This window comes from Apteryx rowi, unplaced genomic scaffold (assembly GCF_003343035.1).
Source record: "Apteryx rowi isolate R43461 unplaced genomic scaffold, aptRow1 scaffold_1082, whole genome shotgun sequence".
Classification (NCBI taxonomy): Eukaryota; Metazoa; Chordata; class Aves; order Apterygiformes; family Apterygidae; genus Apteryx; species Apteryx rowi.
The window spans coordinates 1-21,102 of NW_020447289.1; the positions used below are offsets into that span (position 1 = coordinate 1).

Below are 21,102 nucleotides of genomic sequence, written 5' to 3' on the forward strand. Positions count from 1 at the left end.
GGGGGGTTGGGACTCCTGGAGCTGTACAGTCTCCGAGAATACCCTGTCTATCTCTTGCTCTGCTTCTCGGATGCTGCGCAGCCTACTGACCTCCTCCCGTAACTCCCTTATTAGTATTAGTATTACACAAAGACAGATGAAGTGCTTGTTTCTGTTATGTTTTATAACAATAATATTCACCATGACCCACAGACCATTACAGATTTTTTAAATTACATCTGTATTTTAGATTATGCTCTAATACATTTAATCACTGCAGCTCGCCAACAAGTTTATCCAGCACTGTTCACAGGAATCCAAAAATCCCTACAACTACTGCAGCAGTTACTGCAGTTGAATGTGAAGTTATTTACAGTTAGTTACCAACAGGCCTCAGCAGCCCTCTAACCTGCTACAAACTGTTACACTGTGTTTGGTTTCTAGGCTAAGCTCAATATGGCAGAACTGTAGTAGTTGAATTTCAACATCTATTTTAGGAACAACCCCCCACACACACATATAGACAAAATTCACTGACAGGAACTCTTGTTACTTAAAAATAAGAATGAAAAAGAATGTTTGCTGAACGCTCGTGCTTCTAAGCTATTGTGAAAATGTAACTAGCAGTTTGATCCAACACCATCTCTAAAGCAAAATATTTCTCTCCCACAAATATACAGAACACTTTGCTACAAGGAAAGTTTGATGTTCACTTAGGGGTTTTTTTGTTCGTTTGTTTTAAATGAGGCATGCTGCATTTCTTTTCATCCCTTAACTCATACACAACCACTCTCTGGGTGTCGCAGTTTCTCTGTACAAATACTCCAATTTCTAAACAAGAGTTTATCTTAATCTTAGAGGTGCAGTCATATGAGGCAAAATCTGAAAACTTGCTGCTGTAAGTAGCAGCCCCTGACTCTCATCCTTCTTCCCAACTCTGGAGTCCGCTCCCTGCTTTGTCATAGCACTGAACTTTTATGATTCCCCTTAATGAGCTGTCTGGCTAAGAAGAAACAACACAGAGAAAGCAGCAAAGCAGTAAGAGAAGGAAGGTGGCAACTGGTTTGCCTCTTTAAGCAGCATCAAGATGTTTAAGCATCTCGGCCCTCTCATCTGCTGTAGCTTGTGTGCATCAGTCTGCTCAGGAAAGTACCACCTGCTCATTTACTCTTCTCTAGAAATCTTGAATATCTGCCTACTAAAAGTTCTCAGGTCTTCATCAGGCAGTCATTTGACCCTAATTACCCTATTATTATCAAAATCCTTGCAAGCAACCTCCACGTTTAGAGAAAAGAACCGACCTTCTCTTCTCTGCCCTTCCAAGGAAGGTCAAAGGAGAAAAAAAGACTACCCTCCTCTTTCAGCAGGCAGCTGAGCCTCAGAAAAAATCCTACACTCAGCTGCAAGAAAAAGGCAATGAGCTAGAAGAAAAAGTTAACTTGTCATGCCATTAGGCTTCGTAGTGTGCAGCTCCCCATCAACATGGGAGCTTCTTTGCCTCTTTCTTCCCAGGAGGGCAGGGAGGCAGGATATCTTATGATGAAAGAAAAGGGTTTCATGTTCTCTGATTCACAATAGTGCAATAATTTTACTACATATTTGTAAAGAGTTGAATATGAGTTTCAAATATCAACAAGATCAAAATAAATTAGCAATGGAAGACCAATTCTGAATAAGCCCCAGTAATTCCTATTTCTTAAGGTAGCACCATGCAAGTTCCAGGAAGAACACAAAACTGACCCAAATAGATTTTAGTTTAAACATTTTGTCTAAAACATATTTCATGAAAGAAATTACTATTGTTAAGACAAGTAGTTACTGCTTCCCTTCAAAGCCTGACTAACACCCAGGACATGTTCTACATTCACGTTGCTTAATGGAAAGATAAACAGATACTAATAGTTGTTTTTACCAGGAAAGTATTTCGTAACTACAAATTTCTTCAAGCTACTCCTTTTCCCAGTTCCTTATTTAAAAACTGATTTTTTTTTTTTTTTTTACAAAAGGTACATTTTCTAATCAAAATATTTGCATTTCAACTTATTTCCTGTCTACTGATCCATATTAATAAAAGCTAGCTTTCAAAAAGATTATTAAATATGTAATAGTTAATCTCACAAACAGCCATATGCTCATGTTATTTAAACACGAAGACTGTTGTATGAAAGTGACAGATTGCTAAGGATTACACAGCTTATTATCACTACAAGGCAGACCAATTAGACATTATGATAAATCTGATTTCTTGATAATACTGCTTAAAATCAAGACTTAAGTGGCCTGTTTAGGTGGGAGACCTACTTTTCCAGGAAACAGGCAATACTAAAAAGTACATATAAAATGTTTATCTTGGTAGCATGGAGAAAGACTCAGGTCTTTAATACAGAGAATATTACTAATCAAAATGTGTTATTTGAAAGATTTGTTTAGTCCACACACTTGTTTCAAAATCCTGAAACAGTCAGAACTTAAAGGAGCACAGAGAATTCACAAAAGTAATTTTTTGCCCATGCTGAATTCTGTTCTTCCCCTGTGTTTCTTCAACTCTTTTCAGGTATGTTCTGAGCTTATTCCTACTCTCACTCTCTCCTCCCTTTAGGCACAGGCCCTTAACATTGCCAGATTCAGCAACAAAGGACACAGAAGACTAAGCACAAATGACAGACGACTTTGAACTGACACAAGTTCTACACTGAACAACATAAGATGCACAACAATCAAATAACGGAGATGATTCTGGTATGTAGACTGATACCAGTACACAGACCAAAATTGCTAAGGGTTTCCAGAATTGGAAAAACTGGAAGTGGGAATTTGCTTTGACTCAATAGGTGATCACAACACTGGATACTGTCTGCTACGCTGGAATTGCTCTGCCCTCACTCAAAAAAATTTATGTGGAAGAAACACAGCAGTTTTGGGAAATGGAAAACTCAGTTTTCTAGTCACAGAGGGCAAGATTCCCAACTCTTTCAGACAGTATGCATTAAAATCTTGATTGATGGACTAGAAAATGGTACTTCCTGTCACACAACTCAAGTGCAACAAAAACACACTAGCATCTTCACTTGCAGCTTTGCCTACTTAGTCAATAGTAAATTGAACTCTCCTCAAAAAGAACTGAGGTCTGAGGTGCCAAACAGACATGTAAGCCCACAAAGCCATCTGTCCATAGGCATGTCAAAGACTGATTCACAAAGGACCTTTCTGACAGTGATAGTATGACATATTTGAAGCAGTAAGGCCTTTGCTGCTTTCAGTTCAAGAACCGTGTATTCTGCACAAGTCAGTTTGCATTTACATTTCACTTCACACAGATACAATGGAGAAAACGGTCTATCGACAAGCTAAGACACTAAGAACTGACAATATTATGATAAGTTAACCACTGACTTCAGGGTAAGCCTGAAGAGTCTATAGCTAAAGTAACTTCACTATTATTTAAAATATATAAACACCTTTGCTAAACTAAAAAGGCAGAAATGAAAGTGCACTGAGGCAATTTAGCTCTTTAAACAACTAAAGAAAAGATACCGTACGACTGGAAAAGAAATCAAAATATTGATACTATTTTCTACATACAATGGATTTATGCCCCAGTCCTGGGGCAATAAAAAAGCCCTACAATGGGAGCCAGAACAAAAACAAAAGAAGGGCTTAGGTTTCAAGTTTCACATAACACACAAGATTCACAGAATATTAAGTGATTGGCTGGTTTTTAACACATAACAGCTTCAACTCAACTCTCCACACCAGTACCAAGCCCATCAGGTTAACCACGTAAGTGTATATTTTGTTAAGGAAAAATAAAGATACCCATAAAAGACAAGCACAACGGAAGAAAAGGAAAGGAGCAGCATTTGGAACCTTCCATCCTTATAAGTTTAGAAGGTGAAGTACAAGGACACACAGAGCACACGCATAACCCTTATAAACAATGGATGATAATGGATCAATTTTTGCACAAACAGCACTCATTCACACCAGAAATGGCATGCAGCTATACAGACAGCATACATTGCACATCTAACCTCCTCCACAGTAAAATGAAAAGAGATTCAGACAAACTAAGAACAGTAATCAGATGTCCACTACTCCAAGCAAAGTAAAGCAACTTTTCCATATCCCCTTCTGAAACGTACTTCCAGAACCTAAGATATTCAGTAACGTACTATCCAACAGCTCACCAGAATAACTAATGGCTTCTCATTATCTAAAAATGAGCTAACTCCTTTAACCATGTTAATGAAGTAGCCATTTGAAATAAAGTTCTTAACAGAAATGGTGCTTTAGCAACTCAGAAGCCCTCAGCCAACATAGAGAAAAAGGCTGTTTGCTCTCAGACTCAATTAAGGTCTCTATAGCTGCCCTACTCACAATGTCAAAGTTCCCTATGCCAAAGTACCTCTTCCATCAAAGTAAGTCTTATGAGAAAACATAGCAATGAAATGAAAGCGAAAAAAATACTTCACATACTTACAGTATTAAAAGTTCCAATGCTCTACTACTCATCCAGCTAACAGCAACTCAAAACACGAATGAGTTAGAGAAACTAGACAGAGCCACCTGTAAGCCCACACCCCTACATTTTACTTCATTCTTCCCCTTTAATCACCCTTTTAAAATATCTGCCTCTTGTTCTGTCTTGATTTACACTCCTGGCCCTCATTCTGCCTCTCATCATTTGTACTGGAGTACCATCATCTCTTCCTCTCCAGTCTCAGCACCACCCAAGTTAGCTTCACCAAATACTGCCTCTAGCATCACAGCAGGTCCTTTTCATCTGTATCTTTCACATAGCATGCCTTATCTATGTTCCACCCAAACTCATTTTAAGAAGTCTTCATTATTCAGCCCTAAATTATCTTTCATATTTAAAGCTGTGACCCTTTTCTGTCAAGCACAGCATACTCATTCATCTGTCTGTATAATGTATTCTACTAAAGCTTTTCCCAAATTTTGCTAGAGCTACTTCCCGTAACTGGGGTTGCTCCCTTAAAAGAACCACTACATTATCCTTTCCACAAGTTTTTAAAGTCTGACAATGAGTACATACTACCTATAAGCTTTGGTTTCTTAAAACAAAAGAAAACCACCACAATTCCCCCTCTCCAAAAAAACCAAACACCCTTCGCTTTAATTTCTTGCTCTTCTATTCATTATTCTCCTCTACTGTGTTAGTTTTAACCATGCAGCTAAGGTATATGGATAACAGTGATGCAAGTTCCTCTTCTGATATAGACCTAATATTTCAATTATTTATTAATTCTATGCCCATTTACTATCTCAGTATTGGCAGTTTTATTACAGTAGCTATATAACAATTCAAATAGCCCAGATCTTTAATATACAGTACCAGGTAAACAGCAAGAAGTCAAGATGAATTTAACAGAACTGATTTTACAAACCCAATTTCTGAGTATTTCTAAACAGAAAGGAGTCAATAACATATGGAGTTAACAAAAAATATTAGCCACCAATAGTATAACGGATTAAGATATGACCCTGGTATGAGAAAAATAGCTGACCAAAATAAGGCGTAGAGAACAACAACAACAAAAAAAATTACTATGGTGTATTTTGCAATACTACAATAACTGTGAAATATACAACTGTCTAATGCATTTCCTTCTACATTACCAATATTTGTTCACGGGAGCCATAACACATTTTGCTTTGTACATTCCAGTAAACACTGAGGCTGTCCAGGCACAAAAGCTGTGAAGAAAAGAAAGCATTCAGCAGATTCCATACTCAGTATCCAATCCATTCTATGAGGTTAGCTTTCCACTTTATATATATATATATATATAAAAATAATAATAAATATATATATATTAAAAACTATAAAGTTTTTTATATAGTCAGATTTATATATATATATAGTTTTTTTATATAGTATATATATTATTTATATATAAAACCATATACACTCCATATACACTCCATATACACAGGCCTGAAAAAGAAGCCAGGATTCTTAAATCCTTCTTACAATATTCCTATCATTTCTTAGATCTTTGAATATTCATTTTAGCAAGTGTGAATCCCTGATATGTTAGGCGTACAGACTAGAGTAGAAACCAGCAATGGTAATTTAATACAATTATTTGAAATTGTAGTTACCATGCAGATTTAAGACTTGCTGTATAATGCATTTAATGAATGAATCTGTGTTTGAATTTATGGCAAATTTTCTAAACCACAGAGTTGAAAGTTAATGCCTTACATAAAAACACTCATTTTGGTTCTACTTCTGTCCAGATACAAAGCAAAATTAAGAAAAAGAACAGGAGAATTAGCAAAACAAAGTGCTTTTTTAAATTTTTCTTTAGAACCCCAGATTATTTCTCTTGCCCCACTTCTACGACAGACCCCCAAGATCAGCTGCTCACTACACTTGTAAAGGAGTTAGGAAAAACACACATTACCTTGTATATCATTTTTTCAGCTTCATTCAGAATAGAAGGTATCCAATTCTCATTTGTTGTCTAAAAGTTAAAAGTAATATAAATCATTCTTTGTATCTTATTCAATACATCTGAGGTTTTATTCTATACTTTCAAGCACAAAATACATCATCATTTTGGTCCTACCAAACAACAGCAGAAGTCAGGTTCTCTAGACTGCATACACATAAGTAAAACTCAGCACTGAATTTGTCAGGTTTAATTTTCAACTCCTTATCTCATATATAAAATGCTTAGCATCTAACAAAAACAAGGGTTAACTGAAATTTTCTCCTCCGTTTCTCAAAAGCCTGGCAAATACACCACATTTCCATTGTCGCAAAGTAATGTTTGTCATAATTTACTTATTAGCCCTGGAAATAACCTACTCTATGAAGGTAAATACTTTCACCTAGTTTTAAAGAACACTTGGATCATAAGAAGAAATGGCTAGTCTCAAAAAGCCCGATCTTCCCCAGTAGTCTTCCCTTCTGCCTGTAAAAACATTAAGTGCCGTTTGCATGCATGAAAGATTGTCTAAGCTTCCAGCTGTATGCAAACTTTCATTATATCACGTTAAACTTTCCTTTTGGCTACCCAGCCAAAGACAGTTAAACTAAATATGTAAGCACATGCACACATTGTCACACACACATTACCAGTAAGCTAAGTTCACCCAACGTCATTCCCAAAGAAACTGGATGCTGTGGATCTGTGATCTACAAAAATGAAAAAAAGAACAGATGTTTATCTCTTGTCTGCCCACACAACGAAGATGCATCATTTCATTAAAACCAACTTGAATTCTGAGCTGTTCTGAGAGTCTTCCTTTGCTTAATAATAATACTAGCTGGAGCATTCTTAGAACTCTCTAAGTTGAGCTAAAAACCAAGATGGATGTGGTATAAAGTCTTTAGACTTAAATCCCAAAGTTTCCTTTCAACATCTAATAATCTTTGTATGGGGAAAAAATAGTCCCAAAGTAGATTTGGGAAATAATCTACATCTAATCCTTCCCTTTCACATCCAACTATCTCAAACTGCCTCATACTTCATCCTAAAGGAAGCTGGAAGTGGGATGGAACAATATTAGTTCTATTTATATAAAGAGTCTCAATCATCAATTTAATATTTTTAACCATTTGCTTTCTCACTTATCTCTAATCCCCACCAGTTCCTGCCATTCTGTATCTCATCTATTACACTGAAAAATTCTGTACTTCAACTGCACACACTAATGCATGAGAAACAGCCACTACCCACATTTAGTGAGAGACATGCCATCAAACAGGGCAAAAGAGAGAATATCTATTTCACATATCCAAAATATTTATGGCTTTCAGTCATACTTGGGATATTTTACCTGAAGAAGTATAAAAGAAACCAGTAACAATTTATTTCTAGGGACTACAGAATAATCACCATACTGGAGTCCAATTTAAAATGAAGAAAAGGTGTTGCAAGTACTTACATCATCTTCATATTTGACATGAATGCCTGTGATTTTGACTTGCACATTTTTTATAACTTGAGTTGCAAGCTTTTCTAAAAAAGTATCTTTTTTCTCTTCCTTTGGTTTGTCTAAAATAAAAAAAAGTCATCATTCAGTGTTATAGTCACATCTTGAGTTTAACCATTCCAACAGCTATTCGAATGTAAACTTAATGTTTACTCTAATGTAAATACTTGACACTTAATTGTTTACTTATTTACATTAGATATTTGCATTTTTCTCTTAGCCTAAAAAGCGTAATGCTTTAACAAAATTAGGAAGTTCCTGTCCATCTGTACCCCCATGGGACTCTTTCTTCTGTTAATTACAGAGCACATCACACAAATGTAACCTTCCTGTACATCCATAGTCTGAAGACATGATTTTAGCTTAGTGTGCACAACATGCAACCAGAACAAAGTTTATGTCCAAGTTTCAGTCAAAATCATTTAGCTTACAACAGAGCTTCCTGATCTTTTTGGTAAACATACCTCACTCCACTCCTTTCAAGGTAAAATGTTCTCCCTTAAGACTCCCTCAGCAATTAACTAGCAATTTCAACAAGGAAATAGGTAGAAAGGTGTAATTCAGCACAAAATACCCTTGAATAGCCAGGTGAAGATAATGTTTGGACAATAAAAGATCAGTCCATTACAGCCTTTTAAAGGACATTGAGGATGTTAAAATGCTTGCATACTATATATAGAAAATGAACAGTTGCACTGTAAAATATTACATTTCTTCCATAGTGGACTCATACTGCAGCCAGTTAAGCTAGATCCACACAGAACTTTTCTATGCCATGTAGTGATAACTGAACTTACTCTGAACAAGACAGTGTAGCAGAAGCAGCATATACACCAGAGCCACCCAAGACAAACATATGCATCCTGAAAAAAACTAAGGATTTACAACACACTCACTGTTTAACAACATAAATCTAAAAAGGTTATCTTGGACTGAGTGTCTTAACATTTTAGCTAAAATACAGGCGAGCTGCCTCTTCTCTAGCTGTCTCTACATGTTACCTCATCTTGTACAGTACCTACTTTACAAAGTGGGTGTCACAGTGAAGCGCCACTGATAAGCCTACCAAGCTTGTACATTTTTGTTGGAAATGCTACAGATGGCTCAAGTTGAAGACACGTACATAGCTATCCAAGTACAGAGAAATAAGGACCAAAGGTTATGACTAAATTTAGGGTTGCACTCTCTCAGTTTTATTTCTCAGACTATGTTACCTATTTATAACTTTTTACATATGCAACGCATGCTGAGTAACACAAGTATATAACTTTGTATATCTTCCTAAAAAAAATTAGGATAATTTTTTTCTTTAAGCTATAAGAGATGTTCAGAAGATTCCAATAAAAATAAAAACATTTTGCCACTGTACGTGATATAATAATTCTATTCAAGAAAGCATTTGACTTCAAGTAAAAGAATTAGTCAGGAACTCCAGGAAGAAACAAAAACTTTATACCACTTTTAAAAGTTCCTCACACACTTCTTCCCATTAATCATTCCTTCACAACTCCCACTTGATATTAACAAAGCAATGCAACTATGATAAAGAAGAAAAAAGAGCAGAGAAGCACATATTCAAGCTTCATGTCTTTCAAGTAGCAGTAGTGCAAACAAGCAACTCATTAACGTTTTTCTGACTAAACGCAGCTAACAGCAGCAATAAAAGCCTGGTGATTCATAAAACTGATCCATTTTTTACTCTGTTTATTAGCCTACGCTACAGCTTCATCTGAGTTCAGATAGGTAACAATAAAACTACATGGGATATGGCAACCTGTGCAAGAGTCACACTTCCAGTCACACTAATGCTGAAGAGTTGTGTTTTGGTAGTGATGGACGGTGATAATCTTCTCGTTATGGAGAGACATCAACTTCACTGCTGTCACAATATCAGTCATAACAGTATATCAGCTATTTAGAACAGAAGCTAAAAAGATAGCTGAAAGCCTTTACTACTGTATCATCAATATATTATCAACTGAATTACTTTATATAGCTTTTAGTGCAATATTATGAAAATTGGACTAACAGACATTCTCTCTCTCACATGCAGTTTTGCCAACAGTCAAGTTCAGCCTCATTTGATTCAGAGAAGGGGGAAACATCAAAAAGCTCTCTCTAGTTTATGTCCTCACTTCCAAAAATGAGACAAAGTATCAGTGGCTGTATATCCAAAACTAGGAGAAACTAATCAAAACAAAGCAAAAAGAAAAAAGCCAAACTTTTTTTTTTTAAAAAGGAACGCATGCAAAAAAAAAAAAAAAACCCCACATGTGTTTTACCCACCTTTTGAATGGTCATGACCTCTAAAGGGTTTCTTAAAATGCTTTTTATACTTTTTACGCTTACGTCCTTTTTCAGTGCAAGCAATTTTGTGAGAAAAAGAAAATTCAAGTTAGTAAAGCAGAAATACAGAAAAGCATAGGGAAGAAAAAGAAAGAAAGAAGTTCTGTTTGTCTTAAGCAGAATGCCTTTGTTGAGCTGTCATTAAAAGCTTTCAAAGAATTTCAGAGCTGTTAAGGAAGGAGACAGCTACACTTCACAACGCAGAATCTTGGTTTTTATAATTAATTTATATGCAGATTCACTTTCCTGGAAGCAACTGAATTCTTGGTTATTTTTATGTTGTTCAAGTTTAAAGTTCCACTAAACTAAGTAGCCAGTAAAAACTTCACATTACATATCCAAATATCCACTAGATCAATGATCTTGTCAATTGTAAGGTCAAGGCATTAATTTAATTTTCACATATTCCTTATATAACTTCTGAAGAGTTTGAGGAACTACAAATAATCACCAGGCTTCTCAGCAAATACACATACATTGGACTTTTTCATGAATTCATTATATTAACACACTTTTGGATCAATTAAGTATGAGAAGAACAGAAAACAGAACTAAAGAACAACGATTTTGAAAGGTGCAGCAAAATTCTAAAGGTGAAGAACTGCTTATTAGATCCCTGGTGAACAACTCTGTAATCCAATAATGTATGTATGTTTGTTTTTAATTTAATGACCTCTGGCAGAGGCATAGTTGGCATATCTGAACAGCTAATAATGTATATGTCATGGGGAAAAAAAAACAGAAGAGACTTCTACCATACAGTGGCATAACTTCCAAATTAAGATATTCAAGACGTACACAGAAACCTAAAGAATACTTCTCAATGATTCTCACGCTAATCAACAGTAGGGTATGAACGTGATCTGAAAGAATGATAGTTATAAACACACAAAAGGCATGCAGAAATAATGATTCTTTAAAAGCTTTTATGAAATTAAATTCTAGTATTTACACACACAATATGATCAAAACAGTCACAAACTGTTTCATGCATTAAGCTAACACTCATATTTTTCCACATTTCTAAAGAAAGCTAGTTTGGTCAGTTACATTGTTTCTTTCTCCTCTCTGTCCACACAGAGGAAAATGAAGTTAGCAACAGAGCAGCCGTGCTCAACATTTTAAATTTCCAGTATAAGGGTGTGTGTACTACTACAGCAAGAAGGAAGCAAGTCCAACAGCCTGCTTAACTCAGGGGAAGACCTTTATTTTGAGTTACTTGCATGCTTGTTCAAATAAAGGAAAAAGTGCCTCCCAAGATTTCAATCTGCCTTGCACTTATACAGTGGTCACCCTATGAAGAACAAAAAGAAAAAACTGCACCAAATACAAACAATATTTTCTTTTGGAGAGTTCATTTTAAGAGTACAAGGAATCCTCTATAGCTGATATTTAAAAAGACTGCTTCCTTCAATTATTTGAGAATTTGTGGATCTCAGGCATTCAATCACATACAAAACAAAACTAAGACAACATGATTTTCCTCTTAACCACTTGCATCCATAACTATGGAGAGACTAAACATAGTCCAAGCCTGATTTTAACCTCATTCTGAACTTGCACTCAGATAAAAGGCTACTAAGGAATTTTGGTTAAGAATAGCCTTCTACTGAAAATTGAACTCAAGAAAAAAAAGCACAGCAGGTACAACATAACAGCAGCTCCTCTGAATTTCACTGGAGACAGTTTCCTTGCTTAATCTGAGAGCAATCCAAATAAACAAGAACACAGAAATGCATGCTAGATGTCTTCAGTCTTCTATGGTTCATTTGGCATGTTCAAAGTTTCAAGACAGGCTGAACTTGAAATCTTAAGTCCAGAAACTTTAAGTAAGGGTAATTATCCTCTATTCTCAAAATACTTAATATATTTAAAAAAAAAAAAATTACAGCAAAACACTGTCAGCATTCTATGACATTCTTGAACTCAACATGGCTGATGGAGATCTTTCTAAATGTACTGTCTTTTTGAATAGCCACTCAATTAAGACAGCACCACTCATTGTAAGTTTTCTCTTGAATTCACAATCATTAAAATCTTATTTCTAGAACCACCAGTATGTGGATGCTTACCAAAAAGGCTTGTTGCTTCATTTCTACATATGGCCACTTGGGTGTTGGTTTCTTTCGTTTGTTAAATTTAATTAGCAATTAACCATGCATACCCACCAGGCTTGATGTCCTTGTAAATCAGTTTCTCCAACCCATACAAGGAATCTTGTGAATGAGTGCCTTGGTCCACATGGCAGCAAATAACCAAAAAAACGCATTTTTTTAATGAAGAAATCAACTCCTGATTTGATGTCAAGTTCATAAAATTCACATGCTAAGTTAGTATTTCCATTATAATATCTGATAGCCAGAGTCAAAGCTTCAGAATAATTAATTTCAAAGATTATCTACATATGTCAAATTATGCAATTTTCATTTAAATTCTAACCAGTAAAAGGCAAGAGTTGCAAGCTTTGGTCTCTATATACAAGTTTTGATACTGACAGACTTCAGTAGCTTAGTAAACAGGAAATAATGTTTTGCCAGCTTATGTCAGCAGATCTTGTTCTCACTTTCCATCACGTTGTACTAACCACACAGTGACACAACCAGTTTGTTCAAAATTTGAGCAGCATGTCTTCAAAAAATCCCCAGAACATTCCATGTTAAGAGATTCTTAAATAAATACAAATACTGAATCAAGATTCTATACACATTATAGTATGCTGAGCACTAGCCACAAAAGCAAACAGAGCTAAAAATGGACCCTGATGATTTTATAGTCAGTATATTTCTTAGACTGTCACCAGCTACAGTGTGTTCCTGAAGGTCAAAAAGGATTCTTTACGAACTCAAGCTGCAGTAGAGCAACTTGGGCCCTAAGACTTTTGCATCTAGCCAAGGCAAGAGATCTGCTCATGCAGGAACTGAACAACTCCTCCTGAGTACAATATTCAAGCACAAGTCCAGAAACATGCAAGAAACAAAGCCACTGTACCACTGAAATGTGAGGCCACAGTATGTCTGAGAGGATAACTACAATTTAAAGGAATCCAGGTTGAGTGATCCTTTGCCTTTTCCTCCTCAAGGCTGAAAGTTTAACACTGCATCTCCGCAAAATATGACTCAATTTAATTCTAGTTCTTGAATGAGGAATCAAGTTACTGAGGTAACATTTTTATATAAATAATTTCTTCAAAAGCCTTAAAAATGCTGGATATAGTAAGTCTCCACTTAAAAAAAGACTTCTGTTCCTCTAAAACACAGTATCACATTATTAAAGATCCGTAATTAAAACTCTACAGCAAGATAATGTCTCACGCAATGCAGTTTATCTTCAGTCCTAACTCCCCAGAGCTTTAAATACATATACATATATATATACACACACATGCATACACACACAAAAACACCAGATGATCAAATGCCCATTTCCAATGGAAGTTAAATGGACAAATGAATAGTAAATAAAATAAATGACATTTTGTTTCAAGCTTCAGAGAAAAAATGACTTTTTAAAGAACTGTAGTAAGATTAGCTAGATACTTAAAAAACGTAAGATTTAGGAAGTCAGACACAAAACAGGGCTTTTCTTTCATATCACAGCCTAAGTTCTCAAGTTCTGATGGACGTTTGCATTATTAACTTAGTACCTTTTTCTGCTGCTTTCTGCAAGGCTTCCTCAATTCTTGCAAGTTCCTTTTGTTTATTATCTTGCAAATACTTTTCTTCCTTCTCTGCATCATATTTAATGCCTGCAAGACAAGTTGGGACAGCTTTAATCCTAAATTTGAAGCACTGTTGCTCAAATTAAGTAAATACATAATCAAGCAACACACACCATAATCAACATCTCAAACAAGACAAAGACATTTGGCAACATAAAGGCTATTCTTGGTCTAACTGCTGAAACCTGCATCCCACCTCTGGAATTCATACTCCTATGTAGTAAGATACACAAGGATCCTACCAATGTTTAAGTGTTATAGCACAAGAGATGCAGCAACCACAATGAAGAACCCTTCCACACCCTTGCAAAGGTGGAAATTCAGACTCCTTTAAGTGTGCGCTTTGCAGTATAACGCAGGTTGTAAGTTCTGCTATACATACATTTAATGCTCTAGAAACTTGAAAGTTTACTTAGTATACCAGAGCTTCTGATTTCATAAAAAACAAATCAAATTCTCTGGTCCTTTTCCCCCTCTCTAAAAGTCAGTTCTAATGGAATTACTACTTTTAAGTGTTAAAAGTTAGAAACAGATGGACTACTTCATGTAACAGTCAAAAGATCTAGATCATGCCAGAAAAAAGGGTTCAGGATAAGCATCCTTCAGAGGAAACCTCTCTGATAAACTGAACTTAAAAAGGATTTACCCAAGGATTTCCATAAAAGCAACACGTGCTGTTTCCTCCCACCTTTCTTGCGCTCACTTGCCAGCGTTTGCCTAGAAGTCTCCTTGAGTGAACCAGCATGTACAAATGGCAGCCTACGTGAACTATTTGCTATTACATACACTCAATTACACGGTACCCTTCAATATTTTTCTCTCTCTTCCATTATTTGATTTCACTGTGTTCTTGAACATTTTACGTACTTGCTCCAGGAACTATTAGAAGATACAAGCCTTCTAGAGTTGCAACAACTGCCTCACCATACAGATTCTTCCAAGGAATCTTCAGAGTAAGTTTATCTAGATAAACAAAAATATAGTTACTTCAAGGCAAAAAAATCTATGCGGTGTTTAGGCTGAACAATACCTCAGTTACTGAAAAGCATTAGCCTTATTTCTTGAAGTCCTACACACCTCAAAAGGCAAGGTGGGACCTGTGTGGGCTTAAGCAGTTTGTACAGCTCTTGAAGTGAGAAAATACATGCACTGAAAATAAGCCACTGATTTAAGCAAGAAGATGCAGTTTGAGTCACAAGACTTCAGATCAAAGGTTAAGATCACGACTGGAGTTTAATTTACTGGGATGAACATGATTTTGTAGGGACACGGAAGAAATACGATGCACTCCTCTCCCACGAATGTTTCACTAGAAAAAGCAATGCTGAGCACTACCGAAAGGCATTTTTAACAAGGTATATCTGAGAATTCTTTAGCCTTTAGCATATTTGCCAACTTTTCAAAAATCTTACTTAAATTCTTCATATTGATCATATAACTTTTAAAGAGCCACACACATTTTGCTTGTACCAAACAGCTCCCTTAATCATTCATGTATCTGGAAAGAACCTCTCAGACATGTTTTTCACACCCAGCCTGTACAGTTACTCCAAAAGGATCAACCAAACAACATCCTATGATTTAATTAGAGCAATCACATTAGACATCTACACTAGTCTCAACAGCAAGTAAAATTACAGAGATCACCTGTCTAAGAAAGCTTAATAAAGAAATTCAGGAACAAGACTGATCTTAAGATCTGTTCTAAAATTTCAATTTTAAGATTTTTGGTGAAACAACTTACCTATTTGACCAACTTTCACTTTAAAAGGTACATCCAGTTCACTCTGTTAAAAAAAAAGTATTAAACAGATCCATATATTTTAAGGATAATCTGGTTTATACAGCACGTTAAAACTATTCTCCAAGAACTGAAGTTCCAGAACAGGAGCAGTTCTCCATATAACAGAGTTCTAATTATTTAGCAATACTCTCATGAACACAGGGATCCATAAATATGATACGGTTTGTAAAAAGTACAAAAATGAAGCAGTTCAACATTTTCAGCAATACTCTCCTGCAAACGTAATAATGCCTTGCTTCAAAAGTTACTAAAAAATAAAATTTTATCTACATGTGATAATTTAATTCTGCATTTTCATTAATTTGACATATAGGTCTTTCGTTTATGATAATCAGCACTGTACCTAATTTTTCCAAATATACATAAAAAGCCTCACTAAAACATTGTGAGGGTCTATGCAAAATGCCTGCCAAACATCAACAGGATAGGCTCAAAGATAGGAGGAACAGGTGACAAGTGAGCAATTACCATCAATTAAAACCTGACCAACAATCTCATCTATACAGCCTACTTCAAAACCAGGAATAGAATCACTGGTTAAAAAAATCCACCCAAAAACAAAAGGAAAGATTTAAAATGAAGTTAAAACATTGTGATTTAACTAATCTTACAGCAAATTTCCAGCTGGTACTTCCCCCAGCTGGTGTCAGTTTCCTTTCCCTACTTAAAGAAAGTATTTTCCAGAACTCTCTTCCACTTTGACTTCTCTTCAGGCCTTTGATTTGTGGTTAAATTATTTAGAAAGAATTCCTGTCTCAAAGATTATGAAAAGTAAACCTGTTTTCCCAAATGAGATACATGCTAACCCCTTCTCCCGCATACTAGGAAACAGCCTTGACTCCCCCTTTACAATTTAAATATAGTTAACTGGGCTGCCCCAAAAAGCAGACTAATATCCCCCCAATTAACATATTAGCCAAATTTCCACAGTTTTTAAAAAGTGTCCTGAACTCCAATGAAGATCTAACATCAGATAGCTTTAACTAAAGAACCCCCGCCCCTTTTTTTAATTAAGCGACAAAACTAGTGACAATACTTTTGTGGCTTGTTCCTCATTTAGTGACTCGAAACTACTGAAAAGTAAGAGCTATGGAATATTTTAACACTTTTCTGGTTATAATCACATATTCCTAGATACTTTTCCACATGCTTTAAATCCCTCTTGGTGACAACAGCTCTTCAACATCTTCCAAGTATATCCTTCTATTTCATCTTGCAGGGGCTGTACATTAAAAGTCTGATCAATTGGCTTAACTGGAAGCTTTCCCGTCAGTTTTTATTTTCCATTAAAATGTATCAGGAGAGAGAAAGTAAACTCACTTAAAATAGTTTGATCTGCACACTTTGTTTTTAGCAGTAGGAGCAAGCATAGGAAGACAACAAGCAAATTATGAGAGCAAATATCTCTGCTATTGACAGAGCAAGCAGCAGTGATGTAAAAGTAGATACCATCTAACAAATCTAACCCATTTGATACTGTATTTGTGACCCACAGCTGAACAAATTCTGAGGGGGTTTAGCTTAGTTTTGGGCTGCTGAGAGGGCAGGACCATGATTTTGACCTTGAGAAAAATCTGAGTTTTCAGAGGATCAAACTCAGAAGAAAACTGAATTACAAAAGCAAACATTAAAGATGCTTTTAAGTTGTTCAGTAAAGACATCAGGTTAACGTGAATTAAGACAGTGAGAGCCTTGGGTTTTCAGACTGACAAACAAACAGATGATGTACTAAAAATACTTCAAGATTATAACTGACAAGCAATAGGCAGGATTACCTTTGAAAATTTTAAAAGAACCATGACAGATTGGATACTGGATAGAAATTCACAAGTAAAGATACTCAGAGTTTAAAGTTTTTGATGGAAATGACCGTAATAGAAGTCTGAGAAACTTGCAAGAGGCTGCTAAAGAACATAGGTCTTACTTCTTCATCAGTCATTTTTCCCTATGTTTGAAAAATATAATAAAGCTGGAGAAATTCATAGGCAAGACTTTATTACTATTACTACTACAGGTGTCTGACATCATTAAAAAAGGAGTATTAATGTCAACTGCCATGTCACACTTCTGTTTATTTTTATAGCTGAAGTCATGCAAAACAAAGCAACATCCTCAAAGGATAAAGGAAATACATATTTCACTTCAGCACTCTGTGTCAGCAAATACTCTAACATATTTTGAGAAAAAACTTGGAATATTCCCAAGGTGTGTGAGTATCCATTTGTAAAAATAGTTAGGTACAATTTTATTTTAGAAATCTTATACAAATCTTTTGCTTCGAAACCCACTACACAACTATAAAGCCGTTGAAAACTTCTCTTGTTTACAGTTCTTGAAATTCTCTTGGGTCTCTTTCAGCTCTGGTCAGTCACGTAAGTCAATACTTGAAATAAGTGAAGTCAGAACTGGTAGAACCATAATCAACCCTGCTATTGCAATAAGAAGCAAAGATAAATGCACAAAATAGACACCACTTTCCTTCTTTCTTCCTTTTTTAACTACCAGATTACAAAGATATTTGTATTGAGAGTTGTGAAATAGACTTAAGTAGAAAAAAAGTCATCACTACTGGGTGAAATAGGCAGGTAAAACATGAAACCGGAACAATGAAGAAATCTAATTATTAGGTCAAGCAAAAATCCAACATATTTTCTTTTCACAGAAAAGTAAAAATTCTCTTTAGTGGAAGTAGAAGCATACTAAAGATTGCAGTAGGATTGTCTTAACAGTACAGCCATTCATTGACTCCATTAAGGAATATAACAATCAACAAACACTTTCTCAGATATGAATTTGGGTACTTCATGCAAGCTGTTTCTTGTCCTCCCCCCATTCCATCACTCCTATTTTAAAAGGAAGCAGAATGGAACATTTAAATGACCATATTTACATTCAGAGAGTACACATCTTACAAATGTCTTCTTTGCCAGTTTTAAACAAACATCAACTTATGCAGAAAGTCATAAATATAAGCCTCAAGCAATCTAGAAGGATGAACCTTTCCTTCCTTAATGCCCACATCAGCACATGAGCAAAGCAGTCTTTCAAAAGCCCTTAGTTATATCAATCCATTTGAAGGAGGCAGGCCTCAAAAACCCATTTATTCAAACAAAGTTGAAAAGACAAACAGGTAGGCCTATGCATACCCATTAGACCTAATAAGGTGTTCAAAGACATATGAACTTCTGCATGGACCTGCAAGTGGGAAAAACCCTAGGATTTTATGGAAATATGATAATACACAAGCAGTCACAGCAGAAATTAAATCCTCTACATTTTACAGGAAGACTGACATGGTAACAGAAAAATACCAAAATAACTTATTTAAAGTTTTATTATTTCAAGCCTCAAATACTAGAACAGGTTATATATGTGTGCATACGCAAGTAATACAACAGAAAATTTACTTCAAAAACACATGGCTAATTTTTAAGTCACATTTTTAAGGCAGAAGCCACTTATGATTTAACCCATAGCTTTTTTTTTTCCTTCCTCTATTCCAATATGCTGAACAAAATTAGAGGCAGTTAACCAAGGACTTACTTTCAAGAACTAGTAAAGAAGGCATACTGTGTAACATGGAACTACATTAAGTAGTATTTTTGTCTTATGACTTAGTCCTTGGATCCAAAAAACAATTTAAAAAAAATGTAGAATACTTACTAATGCATTCTCCTTTATCTGTAAATTGTCCAGTGCCACATTACCTATGTGGAAGAAAAACAGAAGTACAGAATAAGTGATTTAAACTACTGTATTATGTAAGCTGGAGCAAGGAACTCAGCTACAACACTCCCAAGAACACAGGGGTAAAATCTAAAAATCAAACCTCCAGTTACTGGATAGCACAAAATGCTAAAGAATAACACAATAAATGTCTAATTTATGAGTCATTAACACTCATTATTCAGGCAAAATTTAACAGTGGGGGAGATTACAGAAATATCACTAACATATTTCTGCATGTTTCTACACCATTCAGTATGCCTAATAATATCTTTCTTATTATCGTTCTTATTATTCATTTTGTGTTATGAATGATAATCACAGTTTTATCAAGGCAGTGTAGACTAGGAAGGTGCTATCTCTTATTTTTGTTGATTTTACACAGCAGGAAGAACAGCATGAATCATAAAACCACAAAAATGTAAGGCACTTGCACGACTGTTTTCATAAATGCATTAACTTTTCCTCAAATAGGCAATATAATAAGATTTCCAAAGGGAATGTAGTCACAGAGAATCATACATGATGAGGAAAGCACACCAAATACACCTCTCGGTGTTTTAATACCAGATTCCTTAGTGATATATTCTGCTTATAATACTGGTATTTTTAATAATTTGTAAGTGTTAAAAACATTAATCTTGACTACCATGGCAACAGCAAAATCAGGAAGATGAGAAAAATCTCATCGGTTATGTATCTACGACAGCTGATTTATAGTCAGCCTTCCCTAGGCAGCGATTCAACTACTCGCTTGCCTAAAGAGTAACAAACTTAAATGTTCAATATATTGGCTGGGAACAGCCACGTCACGCCATTCCAGTGTAGCGGCTCTGTCTAATACACATGATTTCGGGGAGTTATCCCCGTATCCGCCCGCGCCCCCCCCGCCTCATTTTGAGGAAGAAGGAGCAAAATTCGGGTCGTCCGCAGCCACCTGCCGCGCCGCAGCTGCCGGGGCCCTGCTCCCCCACAGGCAGCCCCTCGCCTCGAGGCGGCGCAACGGCCAAAACCGCCGCCCGCCCCTCGCGGCGGAGGCCGCAGCCCCGCGGACCGACCGCCCCTGACGGGGAGGGCAAAGGGGGGGGCGCAGCCCCCCGGACCGACCGCCCCTCACTGGGAGGGGAAGGGGGGGGCGCAGCCCCTCACGGGGTGGAAGGGGGGCCGCAGCCTCGCGGACCGACCGCCCCTCACGGGGGGGAGGGAGGGCGCAGCCCCGCGGACCGACCGCCCCTCAGGGGGGCCGCAGCCAACGAAACCCGCCGCGGCGCGAGCAAGCGCCCACCCGGTGCCGGCGGCGGCCCCTCCCTCCCTCCCTCGCTGCCCGCCCGGCCCCGGCGCAGGGCGCGGGCAGGCGGAAGGGGCTCCTTACCCCCCCATATGCCCAGCTTGAGCTGGGACTTGTTCAGGTTCTCCACATAGTCGCCCAGGAAGCGGTTCAGCAGATCCGCCACCACGGACTCCAGCACCATGGCGGAGGCGCGGGACAGCCGCGGGCGGGGGCGGCGGGGCGCCAAGGAAGCCGCCGCCGCGCGCGTCCCCGGCGGTCAGGTGACGGGGG

At 36.8% G+C, this 21,102-nt stretch overlaps 1 protein-coding gene across 1 annotated transcript; it reads right to left on the reverse strand.

The window, feature by feature from the left end:
- Positions 1-5,215: 5,215 nt before the first annotated feature.
- Positions 5,216-21,078, reverse strand: LOC112968821 (vacuolar protein sorting-associated protein 13C-like). Its single transcript, XM_026071450.1, has 9 exons — positions 20,914-21,078; positions 19,479-19,522; positions 15,756-15,798; positions 14,879-14,974; positions 13,937-14,038; positions 7,900-8,009; positions 7,088-7,147; positions 6,411-6,470; positions 5,216-5,697 (listed from the first exon to the last, which is right to left on the reverse strand). Exons 1-9 carry the CDS (start codon positions 21,011-21,013, stop codon positions 5,611-5,613), a joined length of 702 nt encoding a protein of 233 aa, XP_025927235.1. The 5' UTR covers positions 21,014-21,078; the 3' UTR covers positions 5,216-5,610.
- Positions 21,079-21,102: the final 24 nt, after the last annotated feature.